We start from the raw sequence: 17920 nt of genomic DNA, 5'->3' as shown, positions 1-17920 counted from the left end.
GAGGGGACTGTGGACTGAGGAGGGGTGAGGGATGATGGGACAAGCCTGAGGTGATTGTGGACTGAAGAGGGGTGAGGGATGATGAGACGACTCTGAGGTGACTGTGGACTGAGGAGGGGTGAGGGATGATGAGACGACTCTGAGGAGACTGTGGACTGAGGAGGGGTGAGGGATGATGGGACAAGCCTGAGGTGATTGTGGACTGAGGAGGGGTGACGAATGACGAGTCTGAGGTGACTGTGTACTGAGGAGGGATGAGGGATGATGAGTCTGAGGTGACTGTGGACTGAGGAGGGGTGACGAATGACGAGTCTGAGGTGACTGTGGACTGAGGAGGGATGAGGGATGATGAGTCTGAGGTGACTGTGGACTGAGGAGGTGTGAGGGATGATGAGTCTGAGGTGACTGTGGAGTGAGGTGCAGGTGAGGGATGATGAGGAGTCTGAGGTGACTGTGGACTGAGGAGGGTGAGGGATGATGAGTCTGAGGTGACTGTCGACTGAGGAGGGGTGAGGAATGATGAGTATGTTGCCCCAGGTCGGGGAGGGGGTGGGGATGTGGACTGGAGTTGGGAGACATTGGGAAGTGAATGATAGATGAAGACAGACACAGAGACAAAACGGTGAGAGGAAGATGGACGAAGTTTCAGGGGAGGGTGGGGGAGTCTGAGCTGATGAAGGGAACCATTCGGGGAGAGATGAATAGCAGATGGAACCTCAACCAGGTGGGGGAGGGTTGGAAAGCCTGTGGGTGAGGGGGAACTAATGAGGGTCCTTTTGCCCCTTTCTATAACCCCAACGCCCTCAGACCCTCATTAGGATAGGGGATTCATCATTATCATATTTTTTGGGACTGTCCTGTTATCAAAAACTATTGGAGGGGGATACACAATGCCCTACAAGACATCTTTTACTGTGAAATACCCTGAGAGAGTAAGACCATATATTTTGGATGTATACCTCAAGAATGGTTGAAAGGAGATAAATATTTAATGAATATACTGCTGGTGGCTGGTAAAAAGACTCTTCCGAGGAAATGGTTATCACAGGAGAGCCCAACTTTAAATGCATGGATGGAAATTACAATGGACATTTACAAAATGGAGAAGTAACAGCATCTATTAATCATAAGCTGGAACAATTTGATTCATACTGGGAAAAATGGTTTAACTACATAATGCCTCATAGGCCTAATTTTATTCTCACAAATCAATGAATCTGTTGTAAAAGGATCACTCCCTACTTCTACATGGTTCTTTCCTTTTGCTTGTTTTTTCTCTCCACTCTTTTCTATAAATGTATACCTCAGATAAATACTTTGTGGAGATTTTGTGATATATATGATTTTATAATATATATGTGCAACGTCTGAAATACATCTGATGGAAATGTTTGTTTGATGAACTTCAATAAAAAAATAAATCACAAAAAAAAGGATAGGGGATTCATTTGCAGGCAACCTGGGAGATACATTTGCTTCGCATTCAGCCACAGCTGATGTCCCAGATTATTGGAAGGTGGCTGAGGTTGTGCATTTCGTTAATGGGGCTGGAAGATCACTCCAGGGAACTCCAGGACACTGAGCCTAACGTCAGTGGTTGGGAAGTTTCTGAGAACAGGATCGAGCAACATTTGGAAAGACAAGGATGACGTTGTGCTCGGGAAGTCTCGTCTCACAAATTTGATTGAGTTGTTTGAAGAGGTGATGGAGGATTGTCCAGGACAGGGTGGTAGACATTATCCACATGGACTTCACCAAGGCCGTTGACATCGAGGGTAGACCACACTCGGAGTACTGTGGCATTCCTGGTTCCCGGACTATGGGACGGATGTCATCACACTGGACAGGAAGCTTCAGGAAGATGTTACCAGGACTGGAGGGCTTGACTTAAAATGAGAGTGGATAAGCTGGGGCTATTTCCCTGGAGTGTAGGGGTGACCCCTGGTCAAAGTATATAAACTCATAGGGGGCATTGATAATGTGTCTTTTTCCAGAATCAGGTGTCCAAAACCAGAGGGTGTACATTTAAGGTTAGTGGGGAATGATTTATAAGGGATTTTTATCCCCTTCCCACAAACCCCCCCCCCCCCACACACACACACACACAGTCCCCTCATCACCCACACACTCCACTCTCTGTCTGGATGCAGGGTTTTTCATTAAGGATCAGTTTAATAGACACAGAGGGGAATGATTTATAAGGGATCTTTGACCCCTTCCCACAAACCCCCTCCCACACGGCCCCTCATCACCCACACAGTCCACTCTCTGTCCGGATGCAGGGTTTTTCATTAAGGATCAGTTTAATAGACACAGAGGGGAATCGGCCCTTCCAGCCCTTCGATCCACACCACACAGCAATCCCCTGATTTAATCCCAGACGCATCACGGGACAATTTACAATGACCGACCAACCGGTACATCTCTGGACTGTGGGAGGAAACCGGAGCACACGGAGGAAACCCACAGGGTCCCGGGGAGAACGTACAAACTCCGTGCGGGAAACAATGGGAATTGAACCCTTGTCACCCGTACTGTGAAACGTTGTGCTAACCACTACACTACCGTGCCACTCCACCTGGATTCACAGGAGATGGGAGAGGCCCTCAGTGTATTTCCCAGAGACATGGGTATGCAAGTTAATGAATAATGAGTAGACCAGAGAGATAGGAGCAGAATTAGGCCATTCAGCCCATCGAGTCTGCTCCACTGTTCAATCATGGCCTGTCCCAGATTCCACTCAAACCCACTACATCTTCCCTCTCCATAAACTGGCCAATCAGAAAACGATCAATTTTCACTTTAAATATACCCACGGTCTTGTCCTCCACAGCTCTCTGTGGCAGAATATTCCACAGATTCACTACACTCTGACAAAAAAAAATTCCTCCTCATCTCTGTTCTAAAGGGTCACCCCTCAATTATGAGGCTGTGCCCTTGAGTTCTGGACACTCCCAGCATAGGAAACATCCTCTCCACATCCACCCTATCGAGTACTTTCAACATTTGGTAGGTTTCACGAGATCCCCCACATCCTCCTAAATTCCAGTGAGTACAGGCCCAAAGCTGACAAACACTCCCCGTGTGTTAACCCTTTAACTACTGGAATCATCCTCGTGAACCTTCTCTGAACTCTCTCCAATGACAACACATCCTTTCTGAGATAGGAGCAATTATTATGAATTATAAAGCTCAATCATTTAATCACATATTCTGTACTGTCTGTTATTGCGGGGTACTGATTTGTAACAGGGACACATCACGCAGTATCCACACAAATGAGATTTCTTAAGTTTGGCCGGGCTGAGGACTGTCACCCCCAATATTAAGCCGCTAGCCGAAGCAAGAGTTACACCAACATTGCATTTGCCATCTTTACCACAGACTCCACCCGTAAATTAACCTTCGGGGAGTCTTGCATGAGGACCACTAAATCCCTCTGCACCTCTGATGTTTGAATTTTCTCCCCATTTAGATAACAGTCTGAACTATTGTTCCTTTCACCACAATGCATTATCATACACCTGGCATTATCATAGACCATCACCTCTCTTTTACTCTTTATGTATCTGAAAATCTTTTCATATCCTCTTCTATATTATTTGCTAGCTAACTTTCATATTTCATCTTTTCTCTCATTCCTTGTTTCAGTTGCTTTCTGTTGGCGTTTAAAAGTTTTCAATGCTCTAACATCACTATTTCTTTGCTGTATTCTATGCCCTCTTGCTTTTATTTCAGCCATGTTTGCCTCATTCTCCCTTTAGAATTCTTCTTCATATTTGGAATGTATCTTCCGAATTGCCACCAAAAACTCCAGCCATTGCTAATCCGCTGTCATCCAACACAGATCAGCACCCATCATCAGGGACCCCCACCACCCAGGCCATGCTCTCTTCTCACTGCTGCCATTAGGAAGAAGGTACAGGAGCCTCAGGACTCACACCACTGGGTTCAGGAACAGTTATTACCCCTCAACCATCAGGCTCTTGAACCAGAGGGAATAACTTCACTCCATTTCACTTGCCCTGTCACTGAACCGTTCCCACAATCGATGGATTCACTGTCAAGGACTCCTCTTCCCAGGTTCTTGATATTTATCGTATTATTTCTTTTTTGTTGCTTCTTTTTGTGTTTGTTGTCACTGGTTGTCCTCCCTGTTAATGCAGTCTTTCATTGCTTCTATTATGGTTATGGGATTTACTGAGTATGCCCGCAAGAAAATGAATCTCATCATTGTATATGGTGACATATGTCCTTTCAGAATAAAATTACTTTGAACTTTGAACCATCCCTGAAGGTGTCTCCTTCCCATCAGCTTTGGCCAGCTCCTGTCTGATGCCTCTGTAATTCCCTTTACTCCCCTGTCACACTAATACATCTGACTTTATCTCCTCCCTGTTAATCTGCAGGGTGAATTCTCTCATGTTATCCACTTTGGAAGCAGGAACAAGAGGGCAGAGTATTGTCTGAACGGTGCAGAGTTAGGTAAGGGAGAAATGCAAAGAGACCTAGGAGTCCTAGTTCATCAGTCAATGAAGGTGAATGAGCAAATGCAACAGGCAGTGAAGAGGGCAAATGGAATGTTGGCCTTTGTTACAAGGGGAATTGAGTACAAGAACAAGGATGTCCTTCTGCATTTGTACGGGGCCCTGGTGAGACCACACCTGGAATATTGTGTGCAGTTTTGGTCTCCAGGTTTAAGGAAGGACATTCTGGCAATTGAGGAAGTGCAGCGTAAATTCACTAGGTTGATTCCTGGGATGGCAGGGCTGTCTTACGCAGAGAGATTGGAGAGATTGGGCTTGTACACGCTGGAATTGAGCAGATTGAGAGGGGATCTGATTGAAATGTTTAAGATAATTAAAGGATTGTTAGGATTGAGGCAGGAAATATGTTCCAGATGTTGGGAGAGTCCAGTACCAGAGGGCATGGATTGAGAATAAGAGGTCAGTTATTTAAAACAGAGTTGAGGAAGAGCTTCTTCACCCAGAGAGTTGTGGAGGTGTAGAATGCACTGCCTCGGAAGACAGTGGAGGCCAATTCTCTGGATGCTTTCAAGAAGGAGCTAGATAGATATCTGATGGATAGGGGAATCAAGGGATATGGGGACAAGGCAGGGACTGGATATTGATAGTGAATGATCAGCCATGATCTCATAATGGCGGTGCAGACCCGAGGGGCCGAATGGTCTACTTCTGCACCTATTGTCTATTGTCTATTGTTATGATCACTATCTACTCAGGGTTCCTTTACCTTAATCTCCCCAATCAAATTCAGTTCATTACACAACACTCAATGCAGAATACCCGATCTCCTTGTATGCTCAAACACAAGCTGCTCTAAAATGCATCTTAGAGACATCCTCCAAATTCCATTTCTTAGGCTCCAGCTCAACCAGATTTTCCCAACCCAGTTACATATTGAAATTCCCCATAATTATCGGAACGTTGCCCGTATTACAGGTCCTTTTTATCTCCCATTGCAATGTATATCCCATATCCTTGCTACTGTTCGGAGGAATGTGTCTAACTCCCAACAGGGTCCTTTCACCTTTGCAGTCTCTTAGCTCGACCCACAAGAATCCAAACCTTCCAATCCCGTGTCACCTCTTTCTGAGGATTTGATTTCAATTTTTACCAACAGAGCCACCACACCCACTCTGCCTACCTGCCGGTCCTTTCGATGCAATGTGTATTCTTGGATGTTCAGCTCCCAACTATGATCTTCTCTCAGCCACGATTCAGTGATGCCCACGATGTCATACGTCTCTCTATGCTACAAGATTATCTCCCTTATTCTCTGTCCCGAGTGTATTCACCTTCAGTCCTGTATCGGTCACTCTTTCTGATTTTGCTCCTGTTTGACTGCAGCTCATCCCACCGACTGCAATTCTGCCCCATCATCTGTCTGTTCTTCCTCACAGTCCCACTACACAATGCATCAACTTGTATATCAACTGCCCCTTCCTCAGCCCTGTCACTCCGGTCCCCATCCCCCTCCACATTAGGGATTTTCCCCTTCCTCAGTCCTATCACTCCGGTTCCCATCCCCTCCACATTAGGGATTTTCCCCAGGGAGGGAGTGTGAAGAACAGGAGTGTAAAGGTTTATGATCAGAGGTGATGGATTTAAAAGGGACATCAGGAACTTTTCTTCACACACAGGGTGGTGCATATTTGGAATGAGCTGCTGGAAATAAGCAACGTTTAAATGAATCTACAGTGGATAGTACATGGATTGAAGAGATTTATTGGGTTTTGGACCAAATGTGGGCAGATATCACCAGCTCACTGGGCAACACAGTCGGCATGGTCATTGGGGCAAATGTATGACACCCCAACTCGAACAGGTCACCCTGAGGGTCAATGTGGTCATCGATAAAGGGAGAGGGAGGTTTTAAATGAATATGTCCCAGGGAGAGGGTCACGGAAGCTGAGGAATTAAGGAAAATGAACAGTAATGTCCCGGAACATATCACAGTGCAAAAGCGAAGGTGCTGGAGGTATTAGAGGTGGATGAGCCCCAGACCGTGATCTGCTCTGTCTGATACCTCCAGACTGGGGAACCAATTCCAGGGCCCTGGAGGATAAATTTGCTTCACATTTCACCCCAGGTGAGCTGCTGGAAGACAGGAGGGTGGCTCAGGTGTTGTCTGGAGTTCAGCAGGACGGGAAGGTCAAGCCAGGGAACTCCAGGCCACTGAGCCTAACATCAGTGGTGGGACAATTACTGGAATGGACACTGAGAGACAGATTTACCAGCATTTGGAAAGGCAGGGACTGAGTCAGGATAGTCAACACTGTTTATACCTGGGAAATAGTGACTCCCAAATTTAATTAATTTTTCTTTGATGAGGGGACAGAAAGGATTGTTCAGAATAGGGTGATAGACATTGTCCACATGAACTTCATTCCATGTTTATATCTCAATGACTGGAATGAGATATCGACAGATGATGTGGGGGTGTTGCTGCAGCTTTTCACTGAATGTCCTGTTTCTCAACTCGATAAAAGATCCACCTGAGGGGAGGGAACGAGGATCTGACAGCCGCAGAAACACTGGGGATTCAGTGTAGGGAGGTGCCGGCTTCTGAAATGATCAAATCTCCGTGCGGTCAGATTTGTGGGAGAGGAGAAATAAAGTGAACAAAAGCTGTAACTGGAGCCTCAGTGAACAACCACAGAAGGTTCACAGTTTACTGGCCACAACTGTGTGTTGTTGTCCCCGTTAATAAACTTCTGCCAAACCCCTTCCCAGATCATCCTCCTGAGGAATCTCACCCTGGAGCCTAGCTGTGTTGAGGAATTCCATGGAAAGGTATAAATTTCTAACAAGACTTGACGGGCTGGATGCAGGGAGAATGTTTCCCTTGGCCGAGGAGTCTGGAACCAGGGCTCACCGACTCTGAATAAGGGAAATGTCATTCAGGATGGAGAAGAGGAGAACTTTCTTCTCGCAGAGAGGTGTGAATCTTTGGAACTCTCTATCCTGGTGGCTCTGGAGTCTCAGTCACTCAGTCACCTCACAACCGGAATCTTGCCGGCCACACACACAAAACGCCAAACTCGAGTCACGCACGGTTTACGGAGGGAAATGAACACTTCGGGCTGAGACCCTTCACCCGGACTGGAGAGGAAGGCAACAGGCTGCAGAATAAGAAGCTGAGGGAGGGGGGGCGAGCAAAAGCTGAAAGACTCACCAGGAGAGTCCAGGCGAGGGAGAAGGTAGGTGGAGGGGAGAGGGGGATGATAGGGAACTATGTGAGAAACTGCGATGTGATAGGTGGAAGACACAAAGGTCTAAAGAAGAAGGAATCTGATTAGGGAGGGCAATAGACGGAATAAATGGAAGGAGGTGGGGAGGAGATGAGCAGGTCATGAGGTACTTGGAAGCTTTGTTGAGGATTTGGCCACAATCTGCCAGTCGGTCTGTGTATGTGTGTGAGGGAGCTTTGCCAGTCTGGCTATGATGTGTGAGCTTCTCCCGAGATGAAATCTGGACCAATGTCAATGCTGGTTGGTGTGTCCGGGCTCAGTCTGACAACACTTCCATGTGGGGGTTTGATAATAGTGAGACTCGTGAGTCCAGCGGGGGCAGACCTGAGTCAATCAGAGTCTGCAGTCACCGACGGCTCAGACAGGCTGAGTGACGCAGATTTCCTTCTCTGAAGGACTCGTATGTATTTTTCTGAAAATCCCAGTCACATGACAGACGCCAGCTTTTATTACCTGGTGATGTCTTGGTGTGTTTATACAGTGTGAATTGGTTCAGGATTCAGTGGGTAATCTAACAGTCCCATGTATTGGGTGTAGTGTGTCCCAGTGTTGGTGTGTTCAGGGGTCGGACATCTCCAGCTGACCATGTGACAGTGATACCTTCACCCAGAGTTACAGACAGTCTTTGCGAGTAAACATCACTTAAAATTGTTCACAAACATGGAGAAAGGAAACTGTAAATGTTTACCTTGCTTAGTTGTATCCGACATTTCTCTCAACATTGTGTTCAACAAAAAGAGGTGATCAAATTTTTCAACAGGTAGGGTGCAATGTGTCACTGACAGCACCTGGTCATCTTCACTAATCCTGTAAATATTACACAGCCGGTTATAAACTGAACATCAGTGATATTTGAACTATTTTACAAATCCACAGTGTTTCAGTAAAGACCATGTCCTACCTCCTCTTCCGATGAGCGTTCTCCTGAAATAAATCAAACACAGATCTCAATTGACTGACTGTGTGCATCCTGACCGCAGGAATTTGAGCCAAGTTATTACAAGCTGCTGAAATTTCCCACTTCCCAGCTCTCTCTCGCTGACAAACACGGAGAAAGGGGAGAAGGGGCACAGAACCCGGGAGAAAGTTGATAGTTATCCCATAACTGAGAGGATGAAACTGAGGGGAAAGACTGGACAGGCTGTGAATGATTTTCTGGATATGATGTCAGGGAGGATCAGATGCCGGAATTTAAGATTAGTGATAGATTGGATTGGGTGTGGGTGGAGAACGCATCTCTGCTTGAAATGTAGTGAAGGGAATGTGGAACTCACTGTCACAGGAGTGGTTGAAGTGGAACAGCAGAGATTGAATGTGATGGGGAAGCCGGATAAACACATACAGACTCCGGTCCAACTGAGCGTGTTGTTGGGGAGAGTGTGAGAGTGAGAGAAAGAGGTTTGGCTGGTTTGGCCTGTAGCATTTTTTTGTTCTATTTTAAATCACAGACACGACTGCAAATATACCTTGTGTTTGGTCACCTTACAGGGGCAGCAAAGGAATATTTTTCTGGCCTATGCCTTGTTCTGAGCGGCCATGCATAAGCAGTTCACCAGCACCCACGGTAACAGAGGCACTGAGCGTGTTTTATCAAAGACAGAAAGACAACCAATGATGAGAATAGTGATGGGATTGTCGCAGGACGAACAAGGCGGGACTAATAGTTGCTTCGCAGTGTAGTTTACTGGTGGACAGAGCAGAGTTCACCGATTTTGCCTCAAGAGGCTTCGGTGAGGAGGAACAGTTGATCAGCTGGTAGAGGTTTTGGAGGGGATGAATAAAAAGTCACCAAACTACAACTAATTAAATAAAGTAGGGATGATGCAGGATCGGGCGATGTGCTGTAGCTGCATGATGTGGGAGCTGGTGGGCCCCATTGTGGGTCCTGGTGACCACATCTGCAGCGAGTGTCGGCGGCTCGAGGAACTCAGGCTCAAAGTTGATGACCTGGAATCTGAGCTTCAAACACTGCGGCACATCAGGGAGGGGAGGGTTCCCTGGATTCTCTGTTTCAGGAGGTACATCAGGGAGGGGAGGGTTCCCTGGATTCTCTGTTTCAGGAGGTACATCAGGGAGGGGAGGGTTCCCTGGATTCTCTGTGCCGGAGGTACATCAGGGAGGGGAGGGTTCCCTGGATTCTCTGTTTCAGGAGGTACATCAGGGAGGGGAGGGTTCCCTGGATTCTCTGTTTCAGGAGGTACATCAGGGAGGGGAGGGTTCCCTGGATTCTCTGTGCCGGAGGTACATCAGGGAGGGGAGGGTTCCCTGGATTCTCTGTGCCGGAGGTACATCAGGGAGGGGAGGGTTCCCTGGATTCTCTGTGCCGGAGGTACATCAGGGAGGGGAGGGTTCCCTGGATTCTCTATTTCAGGAGGTACATCAGGGAGGGGAGGGTTCCCTGGATTCTCTGTGTCGGAGGTACATCAGGGAGGGGAGGGTTCCCTGGATTCTCTGTTTCAGGAGGTACATCAGGGAGGGGAGGGTTCCCTGGATTCTCTGTTTCAGGAGGTACATCAGGGAGGGGAGGGTTCCCTGGATTCTCTGTGCCGGAGGTACATCAGGGAGGGGAGGGTTCCCTGGATTCTCTGTGCCGGAGGTACATCAGGGAGGGGAGGGTTCCCTGGATTCTCTGTGCCGGAGGTACATCAGGGAGGGGAGGGTTCCCTGGATTCTCTGTTTCAGGAGGTACATCAGGGAGGGGAGGGTTCCCTGGATTCTCTGTGCCGGAGGTACATCAGGGAGGGGAGGGTTCCCTGGATTCTCTGTGCCGGAGGTACATCAGGGAGGGGAGGGTTCCCTGGATTCTCTGTTTCAGGAGGTACATCAGGGAGGGGAGGGTTCCCTGGATTCTCTGTTTCAGGAGGTACATCAGGGAGGGGAGGGTTCCCTGGATTCTCTGTTTCAGGAGGTAGTCACACCCGTTAGATTATCTGCCACAAATTCGGTCTGAGTCAGGGACAAGAGGGTGTGACTGCGAGTGAGGTGGGTAGTGGGATCCAAGAGACGGCGATGGAGGAGCCTCAGCCCTTGAGCTTCTCCATCAGGTCTGAGATTCTTGCTCCCTGTGTGGGTGAGAGTGGGGGCAGTAGGAAGGATGAGCAACCTACCTGTGGCACAGTGGTACAGGGGGCATTCAAGAGGGGGGAGAGAAGAGAAATGTAGTGGTGATGGGGATAGTATAGTCAGGGAACTAGACAAAGTTCTCTGTCGTGAGGATAGAACGTCCCAGACGTTCTGTTGCTTTCATGGTGCCTGGGTTTGGGGCATCTTATCTGACCTGAGGAATTTGAAGTGGGAGGGGAAAGATCCATTTGTCATGGTCCATGTGGGTACCAGCAACGTAGATAGAATGAGGAAAGAGGTTCTGCTGAGGGAATTTGAGTAGCTAGGGACTAAATTATAAAGCAGAGCCAAACATTGGTCTTTTCTGGATTCACCTGCAAATTGGCCCAGGGTTAAGAAGATTCAGAGAGCTCAATGTGTGGCTCCACCATTGGTGTGGGGGAAGTGGGTTTGAATTCACGGGAAACTGGCACCAGTACTGGGGAAGGAGGGAGCTGTTCTATTGGGATCGGCTCCACCATTGGTGTGGGGGAAGTGGGTTTGAATTGACGGGAAACTGGCACCAGTACTGGGGAAGGAGGGAGCTGTTCTATTGGGATCGGCTCCACCATTGGTGTGGGGGAAGTGGGTTTGAATTGACGGGAAACTGGCACCAGTACTGGGGAAGGAGGGAGCTGTTCCATTGGGATCGGCTCCACCATTGGTGTGGGGGAAGTGGGTTTGAATTCACGGGAAACTGGCACCAGTACTGGGGAAGGAGGGAGCTGTTCTATTGGGATCGGCTCCACCATTGGTGTGGGGGAAGTGGGTTTGAATTGACGGGAAACTGGCACCAGTACTGGGGAAGGAGGGAGCTGTTCCATTGGGATCGGCTCCACCCTTGGTGTGGGGGAAGTGGGTTTGAATTGATGGGAAACTGGCACCAGTACTGGGGAAGGAGGGAGCTGTTCTATTGGGATCGGCTCCACCATTGGTGTGGGAGAAGTGGGTTTGAATTCACGGGAAACTGGCACCAGTACTGGGGAAGGAGGGAGCTGTTCTATTGGGATCGGCTCCACCATTGGTGTGGGGGAAGTGGGTTTGAATTGACGGGAAACTGGCACCAGTACTGGGGAAGGAGGGAGCTGTTCTATTGGGATCGGCTCCACCATTGGTGTGGGGGAAGTGGGTTTGAATTGACGGGAAACTGGCACCAGTACTGGGGAAGGAGGGAGCTGTTCCATTGGGATCGGCTCCACCATTGGTGTGGGGGAAGTGGGTTTGAATTCACGGGAAACTGGCACCAGTACTGGGGAAGGAGGGAGCTGTTCTATTGGGATCGGCTCCACCATTGGTGTGGGGGAAGTGGGTTTGAATTGACGGGAAACTGGCACCAGTACTGGGGAAGGAGGGAGCTTTTCCATTGGGATCGGCTCCACCCTTGGTGTGCGGGAAGTGGGTTTGAATTGATGGGAAACTGGCACCAGTACTGGGGAAGGAGGGAGCTGTTCTATTGGGATCGGCTCCACCATTGGTGTGGGAGAAGTGGGTTTGAATTCACGGGAAACTGGCACCAGTACTGGGGAAGGAGGGAGCTGTTCTATTGGGATCGGCTCCACCTGAACCAGGATGGGACCCAGATCCTGGTGAATCACATACCTGAGACTGCGGGTTCAGCTTTAAACTAAATAGCAGGGGGGTAGGTCCAACAGATCGGAGAAGTATGGAGAAAGTAAAAGAGAAAAGCAAAGATAAAGATAAAGAAAAAGCAAAAGTTAAAAAAGAGAAAAGTAAGGGCAGAATAGACAAGTGGAAAAGATGCAAAGGTTACTGGATTATTGACAATAGACAATAGGTGCAGAAGTAGACCATTCGGCCCCTCGAGTCTGCACCGCCATTCTGAGATCATGGCTGATCATTCACTATCAATACCCAGTCCCTGCCTTGTCCCCATATCCTTTGATTCCCCTATCTATCAGATATCTATCTAGCTCCTTCTTGAAAGCATCCAGAGAATTGGCCTCCACCGTCTTCCGAGGCAGTGCATTCCACACCTCCACAACTCTCTGGGAGAAGAAGCTCTTCCTCAACTCTGTTTTAAATAACTGACCTCTTATTCTCAATCCATGCCCTCTGGTACTGGACTCTCCCAACATCTGGAACATATTTCCTGCCTCAATCCTAACAATCCTTTAATTATCTTAAACATTTCAATCAGATCCCCTCTCAATCTGCTCAATTCCAGCGTGTACAAGCCCAATCTCTCCAATCTCTCTGCGTAAGACAGCCCTGCCATCCCAGGAATCAACCTAGTGAATCTACGCTGCACTTCCTCAATTGCCAGAATGTCCTTCCTTAAACCTAGAGAACAAAACTGTACACAATATTCCAGGTGTGGTCGCACCAGGGCCCTGTACAAATGCCAAAGGACATCCTTGCTCTTGTATTCAATTCCCCTAGTAACAAAGGCCAACATTCCATTTGCCCTCTTCACTGCCTGTTGCACTTGCTCATTCACCTTCATTGACTGATGAACTAGGACTCCTAGGTCTCTTTGCATTTCTCCCTTACCTAACTCTACACCGTTCAGACAATACTCTGCCCTCTTGTTTCTGCTTCCAGTGGATAACTTCACATTTATTCACATTGAATGACATCTGCCAAGTATCTACCCACTCGCCCAGCCTATCCAAGTCTCCCTGTATTCTCCTAACGTCCTCTTCGCATGTCACATTGCCACCCAGTTTAGTATCGCACTGGGATTGTAAGGACACTTTACCTGAATGCCCAGAGTATTCGTAACAAGATCAGTGAGTCGTGGCACCAGTCAGTATAAAGGGGTATGGTTTAATGGCCATTACAGAAACATGGTTGCAGGGTGGAGAGGATTGGGAATTTAATATCCGAGGATATCAGGTAACACGGAAGGATAGGCAGGAAGGTAAGGGAGGTGGGGTAACGCTCTTAATTAAGGATGAGATCAGGGCGATACTGGGAGACGATACAAGATCTAAGGAGTAGAATGTTGAATCCATCTGGGTAGCGATTAGGAATCGTATAGGGAAAAATCACTGGTGGGAGTTGTCTATCGGCCACTGAACAATTACATCACAGAGGCACAGGCAATAAACGGAGAAATATCTGAGGCACGAGCAGTTATCGTGGGGTAGTTTAACTGGGTGAATCAAGTTGGTCCAGGCAGGCCTGAGGAGGACTTCATAGAATAATATGTGATAGCTGTCTTGAACAACATGTTGCTGAACCTACAAGGGAACGTGTTGTCTTGGATCTGGTCTTGTGCAGCGAGAAAGGTAAAATTAGCAATTTGTAGTTAAGGATCACTTTGGGAAGAGTGATCATGCTATGGGTGAGTTTCTCATACAAATGGAGGGTGCAATAGTTTCATCTAAAACCAGTGTATTATGCCTAAATGAGGGATGGAGGAGGGAGAAGTTGTACAGGATGGACTGGGAACACAGGAGGGATGGTTGAGGAACAGTGGACGACTTCCAAACAGATTTTTCACAGTGCTTAACAAAAGTATATTCCAGTTAAAATCAAGGACAGTGAGGGTGAGGAGAGCCAGTCATGGATAACTAAGGAAATAAAGGAAGGCATCAAACTAAAAGCTCGTGTGTGCAAAGTTGCCAAGAGTAGTGGGAAACACAAAGATTGGGAAAACTTTAAAAAGCAACAAAGAAACACTAAACGAGCAATAAAGAAAGGGAAGATAGATTATGAAAATAAACTGGCACGAAATATAAAAATGGATAGTAAAAGTTTTTATCATTATATCAAGCAGAAGAAAGTGGCTAAAGTGAACGTTGGTCCCTTGGAGGACGAGAAGGGGAAATTGATATTGGGTAAAGTGTCCTGACGAAGAGCCTCGGCCTTAAACGTCGACTGTACTTCTTCCTATAGATGCTGCCTGGCCTGCTGCGTTCCACCAGCATTTTGTGTGTGTTGCTTGGGTAATGAGAAAATGGCCGAGGCTTTGAATGACTATTTTGTGTCAGTCTTTATGGTGGAGAACACAACAAACATGCCAAAGAGAGATGTTAAGGATGTGATAGGAGGTGAGGACCTCAACACAAGACGTAGAGCTGAGCAAACTTGTGGGCCTGAAGATAAATAAGTCCCCTGGTCCTGGTGGAATGTGTCCCAGGGTACTGAAAGAATTGGCAAAGAATCTGGTGATAGTTTACCAAAATTCTCCAGATTCTGGGCAGGTCCCGGTGGATTGGAATAAGGTGAATGTCACACTAGTGTTCAAAAAAGCATGTAGGCAAAAGGCAGGTAACTCTTGGCCAGTTAATTTAATGCCTGTCATTGGGAAAATGCTTGAAGCTATCATTAAAGAAGAAATAGCAAGAAATGGACCCATCAGGCAGAGCAGCATGGATTCAGCAAAGGCAGATCGGTTTGACAAAATTACTGGAGTTTTTTGAGGATATAACGGGCACAGTGGAGAGAGGGGAATGGATGGACATCATTTACCTGGATTTCCAGAAGGTGTTCAATAAGGTGCCACATGAAAGACTTATCCATAAAATAAGGATGCATGGAGTTGGGGGTGATGTATTAGCCTGGATAGAGGATTAGTTAACCAATAGAAAGCAGAGAGTTGTGAGACATGGATGTTTCTCTGGTTGGCAATCAGAGGTGAGGGGTGTGCCACAGGGGTCGGTGAAGGGCCCACAACTGTTGGCGATAGACATTAATGATCTGGAAGGGGGGACCGAGTGTAACGTATCTAAGTTTGCTGGTGACACAAAACTGTACAGGGTACTGGAGAGGCAACTGTACAGGGTACTGGTGAGGTAACTGTACAGCGGACTGGTGAGGCAACTGTACAGGGTACTGGTGAGGCCACTGTCCAGGGTACTGGTGAGGAAACTGTACAGGGTACTGGTGAGGCGGCTGTACAGTGTACTGGTGAGGCAACGGTACAGGGTACTGGTGAGGCAATGGTACAGGGTACTGGTGAGGCCACTGTACAGGGTACTGGTGAGGAGACTGTACAGGGTACTGGTGAGGTCACTGTACAGGGTACTGGTGAGGTCACTGTACAGGGTACTGGAGTGGTGACAGTACAGGGTACTGGTGAGGTGACTGTACAGGGTACTGGTGAGGTCACTGTACAGGGTACTGGTGAGGAGACTGTACAGGGTACTGGTGAGGTCACTGTACAGGGTACTGGTGAGGTCACTGTACAGGGTACTGGTGAGGTCACTGTACAGGGTACTGGAGTGGTGACAGTACAGGGTACTGGTGAGGTGACTGTACAGGGTACTGGTGAGGTCACTGTACAGGGTACTGGAGTGGTGACTGTACAGGGTACTGGTGAGGCGACTGTACGGGGTACTGGTGAGGCACCTGTACGGGGTACTGGTGAGGAGACTGTACAGGGTACTGGTGAGGTGACTGTACAGGGTACTGGAGAGGACACTGTACAGGGTACTGGTGAGGTCACTGTACAGGGTACTGGTGAGGTCACTGTACAGGGTACTGGAGTGGTGACAGTACAGGGTACTGGTGAGGTGACTGTACAGGGTACTGGTGAGGTCACTGTACAGGGTACTGGAGTGGTGACTGTACAGGGTACTGGTGAGGCGACTGTACGGGGTACTGGTGAGGCACCTGTACGGGGTACTGGTGAGGCGGCTGTACAGTGTACTGGTGAGGCAACGGTACAGGGTACTGGTGAGGCAATGGTACAGGGTACTGGTGAGGCCACTGTACAGGGTACTGGTGAGGAGACTGTACAGGGTACTGGTGAGGACACTGTACAGGGTACTGGTGAGGTCACTGTACAGGGTACTGGTGAGGTCACTGTACAGGGTACTGGAGTGGTGACTGTACAGGGTACTGGTGAGGCGACTGTACGGGGTACTGGTGAGGCACCTGTACGGGGTACTGGTGAGGAGACTGTACAGGGTACTGGTGAGGTGACTGTACAGGGTACTGGAGAGGTGACTGTACGGGGTACTGGTGAGGTAACTGTACAGGGTACTGGTGAGGAAACTGTACAGGGCACTGGTGAGGTAATTGTACAGGGCACTGGTGAGGTAACTGTACAGGGTACTGGTGAGGCAACTGTACAGGGTACTGGAGTGGTGACTGTACAGGGTACTGGTGAGGCAACTGTACGGGGTACTGGTGAGGCAACTGTACAGGGTACTGGTGAGGCGACTGTACAGGGTAATGGTGAGGTCACTGTACAGGGTACTGGTGAGGCGACTGTACAGGGTACTGGTGAGGAGACTGTACGGGGCACTGGTGAGGTAATTGTACAGGGCACTGGTGAGGTAACTGTACAGGGTACTGGTGAGGCAACTGTACAGGGTACTGGAGTGGTGACTGTACAGGGTACTGGTGAGGAAACTGTACAGGGCACTGGTGAGGTAATTGTACAGGGCACTGGTGAGGTAACTGTACAGGGTACTGGTGAGGCAACTGTACAGGGTACTGGAGTGGTGACTGTACAGGGTACTGGTGAGGCAACTGTACAGGGTACTGGTGAGGCGACTGTACAGGGTAATGGTGAGGTCACTGTACAGGGTACTGGTGAGGCGACTGTACAGGGTACTGGTGAGGAGACTGTACAGGGTACTGGTGAGGAGACTGTACAGGGTACTGGTGAGGCAACTGTACAGGGTACTGGTGAAGACACTCTACAGGGTACTGGTGAGGAAACTGTACGGGGTACTGGTGAGGCGACCGTACAGGGTACTGGTGAGGTCACTGTACGGGGTACTGGTGAGGCAACTGTAGAGGGTACTGGAGTACTGTGTGCAGTTCTGATCTCCATTCTTGAGGAATGATATACTGGCTTTGGAGACGGTGCAGAGGAGGTTCACCAGGTTGATTCCAGAGATGAGGGGGTTAGACATGAGGAGCGATTGAGTCACCTGTGACTGTATCACTGGAATTCAAGATGAGAGGAGATCTTGTAGAAACATATAGAATTATGAAATGAATAGAGGCAGGGAAGTTGTTTTCACTGGTAAGTGAGACTTGAACTAGGGAACGTAGCCTCAAGATTCAGAGACTAGAACTAGGGGACGTAGACTCAAGTTTCAGAGACTAGAACTAGGGGACGTA

At 48.3% G+C, this 17920-nt stretch overlaps 1 protein-coding gene across 1 annotated transcript in view; it reads right to left on the bottom strand.

Annotated features, from left to right (window-relative positions):
- LOC132390401 (zinc-binding protein A33-like) overlaps window positions 1-17920 on the bottom strand; it is a 33737-nt gene that overhangs the window by 8543 nt on the left and 7274 nt on the right. Inside the window, exons 4-5 of the mRNA XM_059963008.1 lie at window positions 8676-8698; window positions 8463-8581 (exon numbers count right to left, since the gene is read on the bottom strand). Of these exons, the coding sequence (XP_059818991.1) occupies window positions 8463-8581; window positions 8676-8698 (142 nt within the window). The remainder of the gene's footprint in view (window positions 1-8462; window positions 8582-8675; window positions 8699-17920) is intronic.

This window comes from Hypanus sabinus, unplaced genomic scaffold (assembly GCF_030144855.1).
Source record: "Hypanus sabinus isolate sHypSab1 unplaced genomic scaffold, sHypSab1.hap1 scaffold_884, whole genome shotgun sequence".
In the NCBI taxonomy this organism is placed as follows: domain Eukaryota; kingdom Metazoa; phylum Chordata; class Chondrichthyes; order Myliobatiformes; family Dasyatidae; genus Hypanus; species Hypanus sabinus.
The sequence above is the reverse complement of the archived record's forward strand: the minus strand, read 5'-3'. Positions and strand labels throughout refer to the sequence as shown.